The following is a 23340-nucleotide window of genomic DNA, read 5'->3' as shown; positions in this document are numbered from 1 at the left end:
CTAGGCTACTGAAAACGAGGAAACTGAATTCCCACCTAATTTTAAGGGCACTTGGTGGTGGTTTCGAGGCAGACAATGCAGGGAGTGAGCTTACAATGAAGGGTGACATGTCATGGCATTAATGTAAGGTTTGAAGAGTTATGCTCAATCCCAGTTGTGTGGTACCTCAGACCATTCCCAGCAATTTCTAGAGGACAGTGGGATTGTCAAACTAATGGAGATTGGAATTTGCATCCATGAGAACGCTACAGCATCTGGGGGGTGAGGGAGGTAGTATAAACCCTAGGAGCAGTGAACAGGAACACAAGCTTTGCAGTGGTGAGAGCCATCATTCAACTTGGAGGTGCCCCGGTGGAAGCTGACATCCATAGCCGGGGTTCCCACACTTGAGGGGAACTCAGAATGCCCTGCAGGGGTGGTAGAAACACCAACTGCTCAGTGCCCTGACCCCAGAGATTCAGATTCAGCAGGGCTGGGGCAGCCTGGGAATTCGCATTTGTAACACATTCCCAGGAGATGCTGCTGCTGCTGGTCTGGGGCCCCAGCGTGGGAAAGCCAGGGTCAGTGGAGTCAGACGTCTCTGTTAGGGCTCTGCCCGCCCCTCACCCTGAGGAAGGAGCCAGCTTACTCATCGGTGTCTTTTTTGCTCTCCTCAATGAAGGCAATGGATTCAGATCTAAGGCGGTTGGTCACTTCATATGTGCGCAGGGTGACCCCGAAAATATCCTCATGGTAGCGGTTGTCATCCTAGGGGATAGAAACAATCAGGAATCAGACTTCAAACGCCAGCTGAGGGCATGGAGAAGGGCGGACACACGGACACCCTGGAATGGAATATCCGTGAAGAAGATGGTTCCTTAAGATACCGGGTGTAGGAAGTTCCCTGGTGGTTCAGTGGTTAGGACTCAATGCTTTCCTTGGAGTGGCCTGGGTTCATCCCTGGTCAGAGAACTAAGGTTTGGCAAGCCCTGTGGCATGGCCAAAAAAAAAAAAGAAAAGAAAGAAAAAAGAAATGAGATGTAACTCAGGGCCCCCTGGAGGCTCCTCTGGTCTCCAGGACTGTGTTTCAGCAGGAGCCTCTGCCCTATAGGGCATGGGGGTCTCTCTAAGCCCAGTTGGCAACAAACACTTTTGTTCCCATCCAGAAAGAGTGCTGCTGCTTTGTGGGTGCTAAGGACAGAAAAGCTGAGGGGGTCCAGGGGAAACTTCAGCTCATTTCCCCATTTCCTCCCTCCTCCTTGTTCCCACCAGTTCAGATCTGGGGCACGGCTGGGTTTAGTGTGAAACATCACCATCAGTAGAGACCAGCAGAGACGGAAGGAAGGACAAAATGCCCACTTAGCTCTCAGGGAACACCACGGTTGCCAAAGTGGAGGCTTCTCCGGACATAGTTTATCTGACGATGAGTATCTTAGCTCAGCTTTGCCCAGAAACAAACAAACAAGAAAACTCGAGAAACACCATGAGTGAGGATGAACTTGGGGCATCCCAGGGTTTCTGGAGCCACTGGAGCTCCTTCGGCAGAACTGAGGGATAGGCATTAAGGTGATCCCAGAGGGCAGTGTCACTGAGAATTAAAAAGGGGGTAAGGTGCCCCCCCCCCCCCACTGAGGAAAGGCAGTGTTTGGGGAACACGCATTGAGCAGAGTTAAGTTCTTTCTGGCATCCATGGTCCCAAAGGTTTTGAAGAAACTTGCCCATCTGTAGAGTGGATTCATTTTAAGTTGGGGTGGTTTTCCGACCTTCTTCTGCAGAATCTATGAAAATGTGTTCCGAGGACTTACAGCAAAGAGACAGAGTGGTAGGGGACTCTGAAGCTCTCCAGGGTACTCTGGCATTTCTACTGGAAAGCTGTTATTGTTTTAACCTAGTAGGTTTAGTATCAAAATTAGAGCAAGGGTTTCTTCTACAAAAATGCCTGACTGCTGCTTACTTAGGGAAGCAGGGAGAAGAACGGGGTCACCTTTGGAGCTTTGTGGAGCCTGCAGCTCAGTTTACTCTATTTGGGGCAGTTGGCCACAGAGTTGGGACTTTGCTTCCTGAGCTGCTACTAGCCTTTCTGCAAATTAGGAAAAGACACCCCTCCTTTGGTGGGGAACACAGTTCTATGCCAAGGCATGCTGCTTGGGAAGCCAAGCCTGGTGGTGACTTTCATCCCCTACTTGCCCCCTTTGGACAAACCCTTTTGCGCAGTGGCCAACCTGCACAACTGCCCAGGGCAGTCCTGCAGCTTGGTTCTGGGGACAGGAATGGTTGGGTTAGGATCGTTTCTGTCTAACTACTAATGGTCCACCCGCTTTGTCATTTTCATACATCACAGCTCTCTATTCTATTTAATATATGCACTGCATGCCCAGCTATCTTTCCTTCTCTCTCTACTATGGTTTGGGATCACCTGCATCCTCTACCCCCAGTCATATATGGGAAGATGGGAGCAGGGGTGTCATCACGGGTCCCCCGAGTCACTGAGACAGGTAAGACGAGGAAGAGGAGACAGGATGCCAGAAATGGGCTCCCAGGAGCCAGTCCATCACTCACCCTCAGTCTGCTGATGAACACGCCAGCATCCTCCACCGAGAGCTTGCCCTTCTGGCTCATGATGTGCTGGATGGCTTTGAGGACATCGGCCGCCATGGTGACATCCCCGCACACGTAGATGTGGCCCCCTTGCTCCTTCAGGGCTCGGTACACGGTTTCCGCCAGCTGCTCTTGTAGGATGTCTTGCACGTACTTCTGCGGGATGTGGGGGGCAGGGAGTGGGAGCACTGGTGAGGAGGAGCCAGGCTGTGTAGCTCCCCCCCCCCTCCCCACCATCCTGGGAACAGAGCCTGGCCCAGGGGCTTGGGGGCAGGTCTATGTTTTGTGCAGCGATGCAGGGGACTGGGAAGAATGAGGCAGGGGAGGAGGGAACGTCAGTCTGAGAGAGTGATGAGCAGTGCCTCTGCTTTGCAGCTCACCTCTGCTGAGGACCCTCGAGGGAGCCAGGCTGCCCACGCCCCAGAGCTGTCCCCTGAAGGCGTAAGAGCGGGGTGTTCCCTGCCAGCTCCTCTCTCCCGTGGCCAGTGGTCACCCCGGGGGTGTTTACACCTGTGCACCCTGAGGTGTGGGGCTGGTACTGTAGGCATCCTATGCCCGGGAGCCGGAGAAGCCCCAGACAGACGGCAGGAGATGGGGGAGGGGCTCACAGGTGACACCTGAGCAAAGCCAGCTGCTGTGGGAATTGCTGCAATAAATCGTGGGTTAAGGAAATATCGGGTGGGCACAAGGGGTGTCCAGTGCAGCCTCTAGGGAATTTGTTTGGGTTGTTCAGGAAACTTCCCCCAGGTGAGCCTGGCATTCAGCTGGTACTTTTAGGCATGACCATACCAGCTGCTGAAACACTGATGAACTCTCATGCCAGGGGTCCAGTAGCTGCTCCAGCACCCAGACCCTCGAGGACCCCCTTCCCCGGCTGTCCTGGGTCCTTTCCTGGGATGCCCCTGGGGTCCAGTTGAAGTTCCCTAAGATCCAGCAGGGATGTGCCCCTGTCTTGTAGAACGTGTCCGTTCTGACTTGGAGTGCCTCTTATGGGCTGTTTAATTTTTTTTGGCGGGGGGAGGCACTGTTTAACTTTTTAAAATTTTTTATTTAATTAATTTATTTTAAAAATTTATTTTTTGGCCCCGAGGCATGTGGGATCTTAGTTCCTTGACCAGGGATTGAACCCATGTCCCCTGCATTGGAAACAAGGAGTCTTAACCACTGGACCACCAGGGAAGTCCCTTTTAATTCATTTTATAAATATTTTTATTGTGATAAAGTGCACATAATGTAAAATGCAGGTGTGTTTTACAATGTGCAGCCCAACGCAGTGGGATTGAGCACATTCATGGTATTGAGCAACCACCCCTTCTATCTAGGTCCACAACCTTTCCACCTGCCTCACAAGGACACCCTGTACCCATTAACTGTCAATCCTCACTCCTCCCTTCCCACCGGCCCTGGAGACCACAAATCAGCCTTCTGTCTCTATGGATCTAGCTGTTCTGGATATTTCATGTAAGTGGCATGATAAAGTATGGGCTGTTAAATATTTTAGGTCGAATGTTTATGCTCCAAGCTTCCTGAAGTTCAGAGCGATGTCACGGAAGAGAATTCAGAAGGGGTGAGGGTGTTTTGGGAGCAGGGTGTGTGTGTGTGGATGGGCACATGTGTGTGATGGGCCGGGCTTACCTTTGGTTTGTCTGGCTCCCGGGAGTAGGCCGTGTACAGTTCTCTGAAGACCCCCTTGCTCTTGGCCTGCAGGGTCTCTTCCCTGTAGATGTGGTCTATCTTGGACTGCCGGCACCCGAAGACCAGGACCATGGGGCAGGGGCTCATTCCTGGGGGCCGGGGAGATCTCCTGTCAGCTCTGATGCCTGATGTAGGGGTGCCAGGGTGCTGGGAACCTTAGCACATGTGACACTGGGGCAGGGGGTATGTGTCTGTCTCTCTCTCACACACACATGCACACAGGTACACACACACGCACACATTAAGGGAAGTAGGTCAAGCGCGTTCAGACTTCAGCAGACCTTTTTTCTCTGGGTCTCAATCATTCCTTTGTCCCTCCCCAGCACTGGTAGCACCAAACCTTCAGACTTGGAAGCTAGACTGCTTGGGTTAAAATCCCAGCTCTGTGTGATGCTGAGGAATTAACTTTCTATGTCTCCGTGTCCCCATATGAAAAATGGAAGTAATAACAGCATCTAACCTCATAGGATTATTTTAAGAAATAAATGTACATTAGACCCCTGCCCAGTACCTAGTGAAGTCCCTTGGTATCCCAGGGGTCACTTCCAGGACCCACCCCGATACCAAAATCCACTGATGCTCAAGTGCTATAGTTGGTCCCCTGAACCCACTGGTTCCACATCCACGGGCTCTCAATGGGCCTCGGACGGTACATATGTATTTATATGAAAAAAAATTTCATATAAGTTGACCCACGCAATTCCCATGTCAGTCAAGGGTCAACTGTACTTTGTAAATGTATGTTTGCTATTCCACTAGAATGACAATTCCACTGGGGCGAGAGAGAGAGAGAAAGTGTGTGTGTATGTGTTTCCAGTTGTTTCTGTCTTGTTCATTGCTACGCCTCTAGCACCTACAATAGTGTCTGGCATCCATGAGATGCTCAGTAAATCTCCATTTAATGCATGTCAGAACTGTGGTTTCTTTTTCCCTCTCTCCTCCCAAAGCTGATCTGTTGTGTTTCTCGCACAGCAAACCCTGCACTTCAATAACCGCCTTTGCAACAATCCCAGAAACACACATCCATTGGATAAGGCTTAATGCACACCCCTTCTAGGACTGCTTACATTTTAAGATGGGGTTCCTATCTTAATAGTCCAAGAAATGTCTTCTGGGGATGGGCTTTCAGGCCTTACAACAAGCTGTGTGGATGACTTGTTTGGACAGGTCCTTGGAGTTGCACCATAAACTTGGCCTGTGGGTCTGATTGCTACAGTATTCCCTGTCCCTCCCCAGGCAGTGATGCAAAGGAGACAGAACAGTATCATGCCTCCTGGCTGCTAGGATACAGGCGGCCCTCCCAGGATCCAGGGGGAGGAAGCCTTGTGCTTGCTGGACCACAACCCACCTTTGTGTTGGATATCAAATTGCCGCTGCTGCCAGAAGCTCCGGAAGGGGGCGATGCCAGTGCCTGGGCCAACCAGGATACAGGGCACTTGGGGATTTTGGGGTAGGTGGAAGCTGGGTGCTCTGGACAAGGAAGGGAAAGTCAGGAGGCTGGCTGAGTTCAAATCTGATCAAGAACTGTTGGATCTCTGTTGTACATGCAACAGAGATCCAACAGTTCTTGATCATATTTGAGCTCAGCAACAGCACTGTGAAACAATTATCCTCCGATAAAAAAATTAAAAAAAAAAAAAAAGAAAAACTCTGTTAGATCTTAGGTAAACCAGATGGCTGATCTGGGTAGAAATACAATGGGACTCAAAGCTCTTCAGCTGGGGTCAGGTGGCCCTTTTCATGGTTGGGAGATCCCATAAATTTGGGGAATTTCCCCAAACAGGAGATCCTCAGGATCTGCCCATCACCCCACTTTCTAATTATCCACATTGCTGAACTAAGCCACAAAGGGAGTGGGACGGATCAAATGCAGGGCTTGCCTACCTCAGCCCTCCTGACATTGGGGGCTGCACAATTCTCTGTATACAGTCCCACCACCAAGCAGGGAGGGCTGTCCTGTGCATTGTAGGATACTGACTGGTACCCAGGACTCTTATCTATTAGATGCCAGGAGAACCCTCCAGCTGTGATAGCCAAAAATATCTCCAGACTTTGCCAAGGGCCCCTGGGGGGCAAAATCACCCTTGGCTGAGAACCACTGAATTAACCATCTATGAGATTTTCCAAATCTGGGAGCTGCAAATGTCAGTGTACAAAAGAATCACGTGGGGATGTTCAAAGTGGGTGTAGATTGCTGGCAATGTAGTAAGTCTAGGCTCAGGACTCAGCATTTTTGATGCACTGCAGGGGATTCTGGTGCTGGTGGTATGTGGACCATACCATGACCATTCTACCCTTCACAGCTGAGAAAAATGACTATCAAGTCCACAGTTTAGGTAGGGAAGTTATCAGCTGACAAAGCAGGTAAGTACAGAAGGCCTAAGCTCAGGCATATCAATGATTTTTTAAATTTTTATGTTTTTAAGGCTATATATCTATATCTATCTATCTATCTATCTATCTATCTATCTATCTATCTATATATATTTTGATTGACTGATTGTGGTAGGAACACTTAACATGAAACTGATCCTTGTAACATGTTTTTAGGTGCACAATACAGTACTGTTAACTGTGGGCAGAAATATCCTTTAAAACTGAGTTTGGAAGGGGAAGGTGGTTGACAGGGAGGGTGGTTAAGTCTTCCTGGTCTCTAAGAAACTGCGAACACATGGGGTGGCCAGCAGGCTTCAGATAGAAATTTCACTGGCCTGCAAATTCCCTGAAGGCTGAAACTGCATTTGCCTGGCTGTCTATGGCAGCCCCAACTAGCACAGGACATGCACTTGATAAATATTTGTTGCACTGACCTGAATTTGACCAGAGGACTTACTTAGTTCCTGCTATGTTGCTCTGCCCCAGTGAGCCTGTTGCCTAACAGCTGGGAGTGATGCTGAATGTTGATCTCAGTCCTGCCTGACTTGGCCACCTCTCCAGAACCCTTTCAGCTGGTCCACCGGCCCCACCCACCCCATCTCAGGACCTCAGGATGCAGATTCGGGATGGCTGCTTCTCTCTTTTCATTTGCTACTCACCCTCTCACGAAACAGGGCACCACTTCGTCAGCCTGGATCCGGTTGAGCCAGGAGGAGCACACGCCGTGGTGAATTGGTCCTTCTCCATCTAACAGGATAACCGAGGTGATCTGGCTCATCTACTGTCCCTCACGCTCCCCCATCCCCGGCCTCCCCATCCTCCAGCACAGGAGGCCCACAGCCTCGATGCCAAGTTTCTGCCTTGGGGTTCCCTGTCTGGATCCCTTGTTCTGATGGTGAAGAGGAAATGGTAAAGCTGGGGTGGGCCCGTGGCTGTGAAACTGTTGGGTGGGGGTGAGTTGGATTCCAATCCTGTCCACTGCAAGGGCCTGCCAGGACCGCGGTCTCAGCGGTCTCTCAGGCACTGCACACTTTTTTTCTTTTGGCTGTGCCTTGTGGCTTGCAGGATCTCAGTTCCCTGACCAGGGAGTGAACCCGGGCCCCAGCAGTGAAAGCCCACAGTCCCAACCATGGGACCGCCAGGGAGTTCCCAGGCACCATGCATTTTCACCTCTTTACCAAGGATGGAAAACACAGGCACAGAGGTCAGGCTATCTGGCTGCCCTCCAACCAGCTGGGTGTCATGGAGCACAGAGCTCCCCCTCTGAGGGAAGAGGGGGTGGTGGTTTGTTCCAGCTGCTACCTTGGGGGTACACAGGGAGGGAAGGGAGTAAAAGGGGGTCTTGGGCTTTGGGAGCAGAGGCTTCCAAATGCACAGCTCACTTCTTCCCTAACTCTGCACGGAGCTGGCTCTGCCTAAGGGGACAGTTTGCTGCACTGGTTCCTCTCCCAGTTTTCCCGACCTTGGAGGGGGGTGGGTCTTCTCCCCGGGGTTTGGGTCTTGAAAGAGGTTTAGGAAGATGTCCAGGGGCCCCTGGAAGTGGGGTGGGAAATGCAAAGCCGGGGGCTCTCCCAGCGCCTCTGCCCACCTCGGGTGCGGTAGGAGACGATGGCCACGGTGAGGTGCACCTCGTCGGGGTACATGTCCGGGGAGGAGCTGATGGAATAGTAGCGAGGCTGCAGCAGGGACAGCTGGGTCAGGAGCAGGGTGGAGGGCATCTGGATGGACGGGAACTCCTCCAGCACCTCCACGATGTTGGGGTTCTTGCCCCATTTCCACTCCTCATACTCCTGCAGACCCTGCACCATGGATAGGGACAGAAGGGAACCTGCAGCCAGACCCTGGAGCGAACTTTCAAGGCATGCTCACTCGCGGAGGTTCAGGGAAGAAGGGAAATTAAAAAATAGTCATAGTTAACTCTTACATAGGAATTATTCTGTGCCAAGTTTTCACTTATTTCATCTTATGAAATAAACCTGGTTGTCACCCCTATTTTATTGATGGGGAAACTGAGGGATATAGCGATCACACAGCTATGAGGCGGTGGCAAACTTTAGCCCACAAACCACCTGTTCATATGGCCTGTGAACTAAGAGTTGTCTGTATATGTTTTAATGGCTGGAGGTAGCGAATCAAGAGAACAATACTATTATCTGATGCAAAGAACTGACTCACTGGAAAAGACTCTGATGCTGGCAGGGCAGGAGGAGAAGGGGGGGCAGAGGACGAGATGGTTGAGTGGCATCACTGACTCAATGGATATGAGTTTGAGCAAGCTCTGGGAGATGGTGAAGGACAGGGAAGCCTGGTGTGCTGCAGCCCGTGGGGTCGCAGAGTCCAACGCAACTAAGTAGCTGAACAACAACAAGGGTTCCAAAGGAAGGAGGAAAAAGCGTTAGCAATTTCTGCTGAGAGAACGTGGAGATTCAACAGGATCGCTCTTTTGTCCTTTCAGACCTTTGTTAGAAGGAGGGGAGATGGCCAGGTCCAGCCAAAATGGATTAGCTAATATGGAGACCTGCAAACTAGATGGTGGCAGCCCTCGCTCAAGGCTGCCATCTGCTGAAACACTGTTGCAATAACCACACAGAGAAGAAGTGAAGTTGCTTAGTCATGTCTGACTCAGCAACCCCATGAACTGTAGCCTGCCAGTCTCCTCTGTCCATGGGATTTTCCAGGCAACAATCCTGGAGTGGGTTGCCACTTCCTTCTCCAGGGGATCTTCCCAACCCAGGGATCGAACCCAGGTCTCCTGCATTGCAGACAGATTCCTTACCAGCGAGGCCACAGGGAACCATAAAATTCTCCAAGGAGCAGGTGGTGAGGTTGAATGAGGCCAGGGACCTACCTTGCTGAGGACCAGCAGACGCTGCTTCTCTTTCTCACTGGTGGCCAGGGAGGCAAACTGCTGCAGCTGCAGTGGCGTCGGAGGCGTGGTGATGTCCAGGTAGTACTTGAAGGCCTGGAAGATGGTGCAGGGCGGCAGGCGATGCTCATCGGTCCAGTTACTGATAACCCCTGCAGAGGCACAACAGAGGTGAGAGATGGGTGGGGGGGGGACAGTGTGGACCCTGAGGGTTTGGGTCCAAGTCAGGGAGGCCAGACCTGCTTCTGGAGCAGAGGATGGGGCCCGAAGAACTGACTGCCCCGGAGCCAACTGACCCCTTGGCTGGCCACCTCCATCCCACATCTACAGCCAGGTTTCCTGGGGACCCTGTGATCGCCTCCTGTATGCAAGGAGCATGTCCAAAAGCAGCTGAGCAAACTAGTGCCAGAATTTAAGAGTAAATATTAAAATAGCACGAGACCGTCCTTTGATATTCTGAGCAATGAGCCATCAACTGAGCGCGAACTATGAATCCATTTTCCCCGCCTCTCTTCTCACGGTGTCAGCCTTTTGCCGCTCTAAGTGGGATTCTAGCATTTAAAATGCCAAACATGCCAAACACTTACCTAGCCCTTCCTATGCACCACGTCGTTTCCTCAGCACTTTCTATCAGTAACTTTTAATCCTTGCCACAATCCTAGGTGGTGGGTGCTATCATTATCTCCACTTTGCAGTTGAGAAAAGGGAAGCACAGAGAAGTTAAGGGATTTGCCCAAGGTCACCAGGTGGCGCTAGTGAAGAACCCCCCCCTGCCAATGCAGGAGATGTGGGTTCCATCTCTGGTTTGGGAAGATCCCCTAGAGAAGGGAATGGCAACCTGTTCCACAGTACCCTTGCCTGGAGGATCCCATGGACAGAGGAGGCTGGTGGGTTACAGCCCCTAGGGTCACAGAGAGTCAGACGCGACCGTGCGCAACAACACAGCTCACATTCATAAAGTCAGGCAGTACGGCTCCAGACCATGTTTGAACTACTGCCTCTGTGCACTTCAGTCCAATAGAGTCCCTGCACACAAGCCTTTGCTCCATCAGGAGCTCAACTTAAGATAGAAAGTACTGGCCCAACGTGGAGGAAGAACTGGCTGGGTCGGATTTCATAAGAGCAGGTGTGTCTCTCCAAAGCGGTACCTTCCTTTTCAGCATGGTTTTGACTACGCATTGTTTTCACATTCTGCCCTGACTTTATGTCCTGGCTCCCTTGTAGAGGAGATGTGTCACTGTATCATGGGCTACCACATGTGGTCACTGCAGTTCCTTAAGTCCTGAGCTCACTCACGACTACTGAGATGAAGCACGTAGACCCATTTGCCTTGCAAAGTTCTTTAATAGGAATGTCAAGGGTGGTCCCCCAGACAGGCTGGGACTTGATCTAATGATATCAGAAATCAGGTTCAATCCCAATGGGCCACTGAACTTCATATAGTGCTTTTGGATTCTAAGGGAAGGTAGAAGTGGACTTCAGCTGCTATTTCTCTCAGTGGGTGGTGAGGCTGGGGTGATGAAGGAAGTCAGACAAGTAGCCTTTGCTAAGATTGGTGTCTAGCCGATGAAGGAAGGTAAGACTCTTTCCCTCAAGGGTGAACCATCGGTGTCCTGGCTTAAATGGACACTTGCTCAGCTAGTTGGGTCAAGGTTATTCAGCCATGAGGAAGGGGAGCCTTCAGTCTCATAAGCTGGGGGTGACAGAGACCCACTCTCCTGCCTGGACTGGCAACTGGGAAGAATGGGTTTCCTCTTCCCTGGATACCCGCTGGGGAAGGGAAGGCCCAGACAGACCCTGGGACTCCTGGGAGAAGGAAACGGCCCTTGAGAGTGGCTGGGTGGGGTACTAGCTTGGCCATAGTTACCCAAAGCCGTGTTCCGCTCCTCCAGCAGCTCCACCTTCACCAGCTGGTTGACAGGGGGGGCATCCTCCAGTCGCTCGATCAGGGCATTCACCAGATCCTCGTGGTTGCCGGGGAAGACGCCCAGGTGGTCCCCGGGCTGGTACTGCAGCTCCTGATTCCCGTTGGTGTGGAGACGCACGAAGATGGTCGATCGACTGGAGGGAAGGGTCGGGGAACACAGGCTGAGGGCCACCAGCTTGTGCCCCTTCTCTTTGCTCCTCTGTCTTTGCGGCTACACCTCCCCTCCTTCCACTCTCCTTGGGGCTCAGGCCAATCAGACTTCCACCCCTAGCAGTTCCACAGGGCAGGTTTCAGCAAGGTCACCCACGAGCTCCTCTTTGCAAACCCAACAGCCAGTTCCCAGCGCTCACTGTGCTCATCAGAGCAGTACTGGACGTGGCTTCTCACTTCCTCCTCCTCAATCCCCTTCTCTCCAGCTCCCCAGGCGCTCCTCGTCTCTTCTCTGGCTGCTCTTCCTCAGTCCCCTTTGTTGGTTCCATCTCATCTCCCCTAACTCTGGACATTGGAGCACCCTGAGATTCAGTCCCAGGGTGAATCTTTGCTTTTTTGCTTTTGGACTTCCTTTTGCTTTTCTGACTTCCTGTCCCTGTTTTCCTTTTCTCCACAGCGCTTACCAAACTCCATAGAATGGAGAGTTTACTCCATCCTATGGCATGTGGTCTGTCTCTCTGCCTGCCCCTTCTCCATCCCCACCCTGAGGACAATAGAGGGGACTAGGAATCTGCCTAAACTCTAGAGGGCAAGGAACTTGTCTATTTTCTCCACTGCTCTATTCTAGCACCTAGGACACTGCATGTCCTAGCACCTAGGACAGTAGATACTCAAGAAATATTTATCGATTGAAGGAACCAGCTGCTGGAACAGGCTCTATTTTTGATACCCGATTTCTACCAGGAACCACTAAACCCCACTGGAGCCGTGGCAGTGATGTCCCCATTCTGTGAAACTCCACCTCTCCTGGGAATCCAAAGCTTCACCTCCTTTTGCAAACTGGGGTCCTCACCTTGTCCTGGAAAAGGGAAAAGGGCTTGACCTTAAGCTCAGGTTCTTATTATCCCCAATCCACTGATACTATAAAGTTTATAGAACAAAGGAGAAAACCCAGAGGGAAACTTGTTTAGGCCTGCCGAGTCATGCCCTTTCCTTCGATAGTTGGATTTCAAGTGCAGGAGGTCTATGAATGAATCCTCAGAATAGGATTATTCTGGTTCTTTTAAAGTTTTAGTACCAATACACTGCATTTTTATGCCTGAAAACTTTGGGATTGATGACTACACTTGGGTAAATCAAATCTTTTTGTATTCTTGGAGTTACATTCGCATTTTCTGATCCGCTTTTTCTTCCTTGCCAACTGGTTTTCAGTTGATAGAGACACTTGATATTCAACATGAAGTTTCTACATTCTTCGTGGTATGTAAATCAGCACTTGAATAGATCAATGGGACTCGCTATTTGAAGGAGTTTTTGGCACAACCAAAAGTTCTTTTGTGCTGCAAATAGCCACCATTATTAAAAATAGTTGTGCTGGCATCTCTGCTTTTTTGGGTGTATTTTCTTGAAGCACGACACCCCTGTCCTTAGTAGGGTGGGGAACTCGGTGACTGAGATTGTGAATGATGGTGGTGGGGGTCTGGGCTCCCACTCTCCTTCCCTGGGCAGATTTTGCCCTCCCTGGGACACTGATCTTATCTATTAAATGGGCTTGCGTGAATGACTCTGCTCTGAGCTCATGCCAACCTATCGGTTCCTGGAGAGCTGGAGAGACATGTCACCCTCCTGCCAGTTCCAGGAAGGGACTGAGCAGAGGCTGACAGCCAGCAGGGGGCGCTGTGGGGTTGAGAATTTGGGAGCCTCCAGTGCCAACCACGGGAAGTCTTTGAAAGGCCCACAAATCAATTCCCACTTTCTCCCAGATCATCACGAGTTGTTGTTGTTGTTTTTTTTTTTTTTTTCAGAAGTATATTTGCCTCTGTTCCTATGGCCAGTACAAAATAGAAACGTGGAGGACCCAAACTTGCTGAGCTGGCTTGTGCTCACAGCCGTTTCCACTAAGTCCTCTTGAACGCGGCTGAGGGTGGTCAGGCAGAGAAGGGGCAGGGATGAGGATGGACCTGGCCTGTGGACCACGAGGTGGGGGTCAGGCTCTGCTGGGAGTTGGACCACGGACACTGCGCACGCCTCTGACTGGAGAACCCCCGCAGTGAATGGCTGCATGGCCTGAGGACCGCTCTGTGGGCTGGTCCTTGAAGCTTTGCCGGGAGCTGATCCCCCAGTGGGTAGCACTAGCCTGGAGACCTACTGTCTTATATCTCTGTTCTGCTGGGGATTTCTAAGTATGGGACTTTCTAATCTTTTTCTTTTTTTTTTTTTTAAAAAGCTTGGGATATACATGGGTTGTCAGAAAGTATTAGGGGAAGGACTTCCCTGGAAGTCTAGTGATTAAGAGTCCACACATCTACTGCAGGGGGCATGAGTTCAATCCCTGGTCGGGGAAAGAGGATCCAGCATGCCACATGGTGCGGGCAAAAAAAAAAAAAAAGTCCTTTCCCAAGCTTAAAAAAAAGTAAGTATTTGGAGAGGGGAAAAAAGGTAGCATTGGAAAGGCAACAGCCATTCAAATGCCCGTCCCCTGAGTATGGTCTGCTTGTGACGTATTTACATCCACCTACAGCAACATTGCACGCATAAACAGTCACTCATGCACACACACAGTTAGCAATGGTTCAATGACAGGTTTACAGGGGAAAGAACAGTCTGCTAACATCCAGCATTTAAAGGGGTGGGGGGCGGTGGGAAACAGCTCATGTTCATTCATTCATCAATGAAAAGAGTAAACATGGTCTCTTGTGAGCAGTTTGAGGTGATAAGGCTCATAGCTTCAACAAATTTGTTAACACTTTCTAGGCACTGATGAGAGAGTGATGGATAAAGAAAACACAGGGCCCCATTCTCACTGAGAAGCAACTGAAAAAGATCATGGATGGGGCTGGTGATGTGGATGGGTGGGTGCTGACAGGTTGGGGGCAGTGGGCTCAGTAACCAGCAGATAAGGATGGTCGGGGAGGCCTCGCTGGTGATTTGATGTTGGAGCAGAGATCTGAACGATGAGGAGGAGGGGACATGCAAAAATTTGGGGGAAGAGTTTCCTGAAAGGGGTAGCAGTACATGCAAAGGCCCTGAGGTGGAAAAAGCATGACACATCCGAAGATGGGAAAGAAGGCTGGAGGGTTTGGAAGGGGGTCAACACAGGGCTGAGTGGCACAGGAGGAGGTCAGAGAGCTAGGAAGAGGCCAGATCAGGAGGGTCTCATTGTAATCTGTCCAGGCAAGGAGGTTGGAGGTTTCCTGAGATCAGTGGGAAGCCATTGGAGGGTATGAAGCTTCAGGAGGATGGGTTTCCATTTATGTTCTTAAAAGATTAGTCTGGCTGCTATTTGGAAGATGAATCTTTGAGAAAAAAGGCAAGAAACAAGAAAGACAAGTTGGCTTTGGGAGGCCCTCAGACCACAGATGATTGTGGCCTGTCTTATGGTGGCGGCTGTAGATCTGAAATGTATTTGAAAGACAAGCCCACTGTATCAGCTGAGAGTTGGATGGATATTAGGAGGGAGACAGAGGAGGCAGAGAGGAAGCCTGAGTTTGGGGCTTACACTGAATGTTGATGTCCTGTGTTGAGATGGGGAAGGCTGGAAAGAAGTGATTTTATCCAAGAGGAGCTGGAAACTGAGCGTATTCCCATGCAGAACTCTCCATTACAATGTCCCATCTTTCTCTGATGGCGCCACAGCACTCGGGCCCTTTCAGCATCCTTGCTCCTAGATGGCCCTGTCTGTTCTCTATCTTATCTAAAGCCGACCCAGTGTCTCCCCTCCTCCTCCTGACTTCTAGGACTCATGTGGCCCATATCCCACCCATCAGTGCTCCAGTATACTCTTTTCTGTATTGTTTGCTACTTGCCGCACACAGAAAAGTTTATTTCCTGGCCAGGCAGTAACTGCAGTCAGTCGCTTTTCTCTTTAGAGTTGCAAGGATTACCCTCAAAAGGTGGTTTATTTCCTCTTAAGCACTTTGTTTGCTTAAGGGTCTTTTGTTATGGGTGGGAGCGGGGTGGGGAGGGTGTTTCATAATATCTTTATGTGGTCTCCTGGCTCAAACATCTTGACTTTGGCTGTGGGCAGGGGAAGATGGGAGAAAGGGTCATACGTTTTTACTCAATCCTTACATACACACACACACACACACCCCTTATAAAGCTGGACAGGGTAGTAAGGCCTGAAAATAGGTAGTGCTGTGGAGTCTGGTTTTAAAGGGTTAAACACTGAGACCCATTTGATTCTTTTAAAGCTAATCCATAACTGATTTTAATACTATCTTCTGGTTACTAACCTTTCTGAAATGCCCTCTTGCAAGTCACTCAGCACAGAGTCAGCTGCCCTTTCCAGAGGTGGATGGTTTGGTGGTGGGGGGTGGGGGGTGTTTATTCTGGGACTTGGTCCAGCTTAGATCAAAACATTTGCAAATTACCTGGCTTTTTATGTGCTATGGTTTGGGAGTAATTTTTATCATCTGGTCTTTCATGGTTGGTAGCTGAGAGAAATGTTCAGTAGATTCTTAGTCCCTTCTTTTCCAATGCCACTGAGATTGTACTTTTCCATGGGACAGAAATAGGGAGTAAGATGTGTATTTCAAATATAGAGTCCCTTTCTATTGGGTTGGCCAGAAAGTTCATTCACTTTTGGGCCAACCCAATATATCAGAGATTATCATGCTCTGAATATTACATGTAACTAATTATTCAATTACATTAATTTCCCAATCCATTTCTTCAGTGTTTTAGGGTCTGGGGGAGAACATGAGCGCTCTGGGGCTCCATTCTGTTGACCATATTGACCACTTTATCATAAGTTTTACATCCAAGCATAGAGAACAGACTTTTCGTTGCCAAGGGGGTAACGGGTTTGGGGAAGGATAGAGTGGGAGGTTGGCATTCACAGAAGTAGCTTTTTTATGTAGAATGGATAAACAAGTTCCTGCTGTATGGCACAGGGGATTATATTCAATATCCTGTGATAAACCATAATAAGAGAGAATATTTAAAAAGAATGTATATGTACATGTATAACTGAATCACTTTACTGTACAACAGAAATTAATGCAACATTGTAAATCAACTATAGTTGAACTGAAGAAAAGGTTTTATATCCACATAGAAAGCACACATATTGAAATGTGTAGATGTATGAAACTGGGATGGATAAAGGATAGTAACAGAAACATAGGATACCCTAGCTGCTTTGTGTGTGTTGTTTTTAATATAGCAGTCTTGTGATGCTGTTGATGCCACAGGTATAGCCATCTGGCGTTTTGACTGTGGAGTCAGAGAACTGAGTCTGTGTGACCTTAAAAAGGTCACTTGCATTTTCTAATTGTCATTTTTCCTATTTAAAACATGGGTGATAACAGTACCTATTTCCTGGGCTGTTCCGAACTCTGGGAGAGCCTGCACAGAGAGACCTCAAAACTGTGCTCGGAACACAAAAATTACTAGATAAGTACTAGTTCTCATTTTAGGTAATGAGACAGGTGTTCTGAAGGCCTAAGGGACTTGTCCAAGGTCACAGGGCTGGAGGATGGCAGCACCGGGGTAAGAACCCAGGGTGGTCTGGCTCGAGAGGCCATCCTTTGCACCACGCTATGCAAAGAACGAAGATCTCAAAAGAACTTCATGGGCTAGAACTGCTAAGTGAAGAAGAGTCCATCCGATGGGGATTCAGGCAAAGACTTTTGTAACTGCTAAAAAATGTACTTACATATGGAGTGATGCAGAGATCTGGCCTGATCATTTTGAAAAGATTCAGGTCCGAGAGCAGAAAGGACATAAGCTTAATGGGAGAGCGGCAAGGCTGTTAGGACAACCCTGGGCCACTTTAGCACCTCCTGTCCGGACTGAGGATGGTAATAATAGCCTCGGCGCACTTGGCAGTGATCACAGGACCTCCACTGCGCTGGGACCAGGTCCGAGGATGACATTTCCAGTAGGACAGAGTGTCCTTCTACTACAGCAAAAGGTCTGGGAAACCGGGTCCCAGGAGAAACAGTTGGAAGGAACAAGGATCAGGGAGAGTGGCTTGCTGTCCTTGGCTATTGGCAGCTCTCTCATTTGGAAGAAGTGACTTTGTTTTAGGTGTCACCGGAGAGTGTAACATAGGACCAAAATGGAAGTGCTAGGAACACAAGCTTTGGTTATAAGCAATAGGAAGAGAATTTCTAACAACTGGGACCTCAGAACACAGAAGGGGCTGTTTTGTAGGTTAATAAACCTCCCGTCCTCCCAAAGGACTTAAAGTAGAGACTGAGCAGGCATTTCTCAGGGCACCAGAGAAGAATTATCCGCAAAGATGAGCTGTCTGGACTAAGTGATTTCTGACTAAGGTACACATTAGAGTGAATATTAGGAGTTTGACGAAGGTGTGGTCTCTATTAAAAAAAATTCCTCATAAAACCTTTCTCTTTCCCCTTTTCACAGAGATCGTCACCATTCATTTTTTTTTTTTTTCTTTTCTTTTTGGCTGTACCAAGTGGCTTGTGGGATTTTAGTTCCCCGACCAGGGATCAAACCTGCACCCCCTGCTGTGGAAACCTGGAGCCTTAACCACTGGATCACCAGGGATGTCCCAACCAGTTACTTTTTTCATCCCTGCACGTTGGAGCTTGGCAAATGGAAAGCAGGAAGCCAAGATGCTGCAAGGCAGCAAAGAGGGTCTGGAGGACCCTTCCAATGGTAATAGGAAGTCAGTCCCTAGAGCCAACGAGGGTTCATTCCTTGCTGTGGGTGGCATCTAGGGCAGAGGCGGGGAACCCGAGGGAACCAGGATGTTCCTACCTGGATTTTGGACTCTGAAGGTTTTGGCGGCTGAGGAGTCGAGCGGCTGAGACCCGCTTTTTGTGGACATTGGATAGACCTGGGGGGAGAAGAACAAAGGTGCTCCTGAGATGGGGTAGAACAGTTGTCAACACAGAGTCTCCAGCTTCTCCTGACCCTCTGGAGTGAAGCAAAGAGATAAAAGAAAAGAGGTCAGACAGGCACTGGGGTGGGTGGTTGTGGATACAGCAGAACAGAAAGCAAACCTGGCTGAACTTAGCAGAGAAGAGGAGGTTTAGGGTAACATGCTGCAGGGCTAGAGAGAAAGCCCAGAGCAGCAACAGCGTGTTTATTTGGGTGGCCTGCACGTGTTTATTTGGGTGGAGGTGGGCATGGCAACCCACTCCAGTACTCTTGCCAGAAGAACCCATGGACAGAGGAGGCTGGTGGGCTACGGTCCATGGGGTTGCAAAGAGCTGGACACGACTGAAGCGACTGAGCACACACGTATGCACTGCGAGGGAGACCGAAGCAACGAAGCCCACCTTCTCTAAGGGCCTTTCGGAGGTGAGAACTGCCGTCTCCCCTCCCCACCCCAGGGTCTTGGATGTCTCTCCCGGCGGGTGGTAGGAGGTACCTTGTGTGAGTTCCGGAGCTTCCGCCACGTAGGTGAGACGGAACTTGTTCCTCTTCCAGCTGCGGTCATTGCTGATGAGGGAGTTGTTCGCCTTCTCAATGTTGACGTCATCACCCACGCAGAACACATCACAGGCTGCCTGCGGCACACATTATACCCGTTAGGAGTCACTCCCAGTTTCCTCTCCCCGCCTCCCCCGCCCCTGGGAATCACTAGCCTACTTCTTGTCTCTCTGAATTTGCCTGTTCTGGATGCTTCATCTACATGGACTCAGACGGTAAGTGTCCTTTTGTGTCTGGGTAGCACATGTATTCATCAGTACTTCATTCCTTGTTGTGCTTGAACATTCCATTGCAGGGACACACTACATTTTGTTCATCCATTCATCATGAATGCTAAACAGTTTACACTTAAATCTAAATGACCACGTGTGGCCAGTGGCTACCGTACAGGTCGTTGCAGACCTAGCATCAGAGGAACAAGATTGTCAAAGCAGACAGATTGGTGAGATCTGAGATCCAGCCCGAGGCATGGCCCCCTGGATTGGTTAACCAACTGTATGGTTTTTATTTACTTGTCTATGGACTGTGAGTGAAGGATGACTCTAAAATTCCAAGGCTCTATAATTTTTTATAGACCAACTCTTTGCCCTTAATACAGGAGGCTGGATTCCAGGTGGAAAATGTGTCTCAGGACCACCCAAAGTCATCTGACTTGTTTAAAGCTGTCTCCTGGTTGGATACATAAGGGAAGTACCAAAGATTTTCTCAAGTTTTTTCTATTTCTGATGGTTTAGGTGATCTGTCCTTGGGGGTCCCTGGGGACATGACTCCTCCCCATGGGTCTCTAAGGTTGGGGCAGATGGTTACCTTGAAGACCTTCTTAGCCCAGGTCCTGAAAGCCTCTTCCTGCCCACAGAGCTCATCCCCCTCCCTCATCTTCAGGATCCTCTCTCCTCCAAGCTCTTCCAGGAGGGTGTCCACGGCGTGTCCAAAGGCGCAGAAGTGAGGGTATGCCCGTGAGCCAAGGCCGAACACAGAGAACCTGCCAAGAAGACAACAGAAGGTCTAGAATAGGGGGCTGGGGAGAATGCAGCAGGGGTTCTGGTGTCATGGACTGTTACGTCCCCATAAATTCACATGTGAAGCCCTGTCCCCCAGTGTGACTATTTGGAGATGGGGCCTTCAAGGAGGTAACTGAGGTCAAAAGGGTGGGGCCCTGATCCTTCTAAGAAGAGGGAGAGGCTCCTGAGAGCTCTCTTTTCCACCCCCAGTGACAGGCTCACAGAGGAAGGTCCACGTGAGGACACAGCAAGAAGAGGATGTCTACAAGCCAGGAAGGCAGGCCTCACCAGAAGCCTTGGTCTTGGACTTGCAGCTTCCAGAAGTGTTAGAAACAAATTCCTGTTGTCGAGGCCCCAGCCTGTGGTACGTTGTGATGGCTGCCCAAGCAGATAAAGACAACTGGTACCTCAGAAGGGCAGTGTTTAGCTTCTGGTGGTTAGACCACCCCACACCCATGTGGAGAAGGCCATCTTTAAGCCTGGGAGCCCCTAAACCCTGCTCTCCCTTCCTTCTGGTCTCTGCTAGGTACCACTGTTCTCAGGAGAAAACTCCCAGTTGGTCCTTAGGAGGATGGGTGACCCAGGACCATTGGCTATTTCTTGAGTGTCCCTTTCTAAGCTGGACTAATTGGGGCAATAAATCTACTGGATTAGCGAAAAAGTTTGTTTGAGTTTTTCTGTAAGACATCACGAAAAACCCTGAATGAACTTTTTGGCCAACTCAATACATCAGTGGAAGACTTGACTCTACTCAGGATACAACTAAATTAGTTTCAAGTATAAAGGGAATGAAAACTCTAGCATAACAGTTCTTGGGGACATGTGCTAACAAGGAGATCAGAAGAACCTGTCATTAATACATTCCAGTGTTGGTGTGTAAACAGGTTCTTCTAAAAGGGATTGAAAGATTTATAGATATGCTGGCTCCACCCTTTGCAGTGTCTGTGAAATTGATTTGTTTCACAAAGCCTCTTTGCTTGGAATGGACATATACACTCTGCTATATTTAAAATGAATACAACAAGGACCTACTGTATAGCATGTGAAATGCTGCTCAATGCTATGTGGCAGCCTGGATGAGAGGAGAGTTTGGGGGAGCTTGGGGGAGAATGGACATATGTATATATATGGCTCAGTCCCTTCACTGCTCACCTGAAACTACCACAACACTTGTTAACTGGCTATACCCCAGTACAAAATAAAAAAGTTTAATTTAAAAAAAATGTCTGTTTGCATAGATGCCACAAGAAAATGTTGGTGTTTGAATTGATGGGGGTCAAGTTAATGAGAATTTTCTGAAGTCTGGGAAGTGGAGGGCTGTATCCCAGATGACCCCCCAGTCCTGCGGAGACTTGACATCACACTTCCAGGACTTGGTCCTGGCTGTGGGTCTTGACCTCACTGGCCCTAGATGGACAAGTGAACAAGTGGGATACGAACAACACCCCAACTTGCGTTTTTTTTTTTCCAGGTTGGAATGTGACTATCCTGTGGGCGACTGTCATTTCAGACAAGTCAAGGAGTGGAGCTGTTTAACTGGCTCCTTACAGAGTCTGACTCTGTCCCGGAATCTCTTTCTTGTTAAAGAATGATGGAGCCAGCCATCGCATGAAAGACTGCAATGGGGGATGAGGGGAAAACAGCAGAGCAAGTTGGGAAGGGACCCTCTTGCTATTGGAGAATGAGCTTGAGATGGGGTCCAGGTGTCTCAAGAGATCATGTGAAAGTTAACATAGAGTAATATCTCCTCCTCTGAAATCCACATTGATCCTTCTTCATCTTATCCTCCTGCCCTTCTTTCCTGGGTGTTCCAGAGTCTTCCCAAGGGAGGGATGTAGGATTAGGTAGCATGTTTCCCCATCACTCCTTCACCCACAATCCTCCTTTACTTGGATTCCTCACCTTTTCCCTGCAGGTGGTGAGAACTGGTGGCCAGCATGGGACTGCTTGGATGGGGGCCAGGAAGCTGCACTCCTGCCCGCAGCCAAGGCCTGGGCCTAATGCAGGTTTGAAAACTCAGTGCTAGTCATGCCTTGTGGTTAGGGAGTTGTTCCCCAAACCTCTATTTATTTACTTATTTTAATATTTATTTATTTATCTAGATGCACTGGGTCTTAGTTGTGGCATGTAGGATCTTTAGTTGTGACATGTGGGATCTAGTTCCCTGACCAGAGATTGAACCCAGGCCCCCTGGATTGGGAGTGCAGAGTCTTAGCCACTGGACCACCAGGGAAGTTGCTCCAATATTGAGTATGTTTGAGATATCTGCCATACTTGACTACCTCTCACACTGTTATTTACTTAATAGTTGCTATTTAATTTGCTTTTAATTTGTACTCTATTTGCACAAATTATTTGTACAATTATTTGTACTAGCTATTCAAACCCACTGGTGTTCACTAAGATACGGCCCAGGGAATTAATTCATTAACATGCTTCCCAATGCATCTCAAGGCCTGTGTCACAGTCATCTCCTATATACACATTTCATCACAATCTAAACCTTATGATTGCAAAATTCCTATTTTAAGCTTCCAAACCAGAAAACTTGGCAAAATTATCATAATAGGGGCTAGATAGTAAATATTTTCAGGCTTGTAGGCTACGAAGCAAAATTGATGCTATTATGCAGATATCTGTATAACAAGGAAGAAAATAAATTTCTATATGATTTTGGACAAAATTAAAAATATAATAGCAATAGTTATGGGGTACATTTTTCTAGTTATATATAGCTACTAATGAGAAGAATGGAATTGTTTTTTGAGGGGGGTATAGCATTTTGCTTAATTGGGGCTTGAAGGGAATATTTTCTATCATTAAATAAATTGTAGATATTCATCTGTAAAAACCATTCTGGGTTGTACAGAAGTATACAGTGGCTGGGCTGGATTCAGCCCATGGGCTGCAGTTTGCCAACCCCTGCTCTTGGGCATGATAGATTTAATAAGGGAAAAATGGGTCTGATTGTCAAACCATGGATGTTTCAATGTCAAGCTAAAGAACATGAACTGATGTCAAAACCCATCAGTTCGAGGGTGAACCAAGGGGGAACTCTAATGCAAACTATGGGCCGTGGGTGACAATGATGTGTCAATACAGGTTCATCAACTGTATAAATGTACCACCACGGCAGGGGATGTTGATGATGGAGGAGGTTGTGTGTGTGTGTGTGTGTGTGTACACGCGCACTGAGGGTTGGGCAGGTAGTACACGGAAAATCTCTGTGCCTTCCCTTCAATTTTGCTGTGAACCTATAGCTACTTTAAAAAAATAAAGTTTATTAAAAAGTGTACTGATGGGGAATTCCCTGGTGGCCCAGCGGTTAGGTCTTTGTT

General features: G+C 49.0%; 1 protein-coding gene across 3 annotated transcripts in view; it reads right to left on the bottom strand.

Moving 5' to 3' along the window:
• The window catches only part of NOS1 (nitric oxide synthase 1), a 121092-nt gene that overhangs the window by 6196 nt on the left and 91556 nt on the right, over positions 1-23340 (bottom strand). For all 3 annotated transcript variants that reach the window (XM_070475306.1, XM_070475307.1, XM_070475304.1), the window contains exons 18-28: positions 19809-19983; positions 18940-19078; positions 18324-18402; positions 11382-11575; positions 9497-9666; positions 8237-8447; positions 7308-7395; positions 5621-5742; positions 4213-4361; positions 2539-2733; positions 629-747 (exon numbers count right to left, since the gene is read on the bottom strand). In XM_070475306.1, coding sequence (XP_070331407.1) covers positions 629-747; positions 2539-2733; positions 4213-4361; positions 5621-5742; positions 7308-7395; positions 8237-8447; positions 9497-9666; positions 11382-11575; positions 18324-18402; positions 18940-19078; positions 19809-19983 — 1641 coding nt within the window. The remainder of the gene's footprint in view (positions 1-628; positions 748-2538; positions 2734-4212; positions 4362-5620; positions 5743-7307; positions 7396-8236; positions 8448-9496; positions 9667-11381; positions 11576-18323; positions 18403-18939; positions 19079-19808; positions 19984-23340) is intronic.

This window comes from Odocoileus virginianus, chromosome 12 (assembly GCF_023699985.2).
Source record: "Odocoileus virginianus isolate 20LAN1187 ecotype Illinois chromosome 12, Ovbor_1.2, whole genome shotgun sequence".
In the NCBI taxonomy this organism is placed as follows: domain Eukaryota; kingdom Metazoa; phylum Chordata; class Mammalia; order Artiodactyla; family Cervidae; genus Odocoileus; species Odocoileus virginianus.
This window is presented reverse-complemented; position numbering and strand designations above follow the sequence as displayed.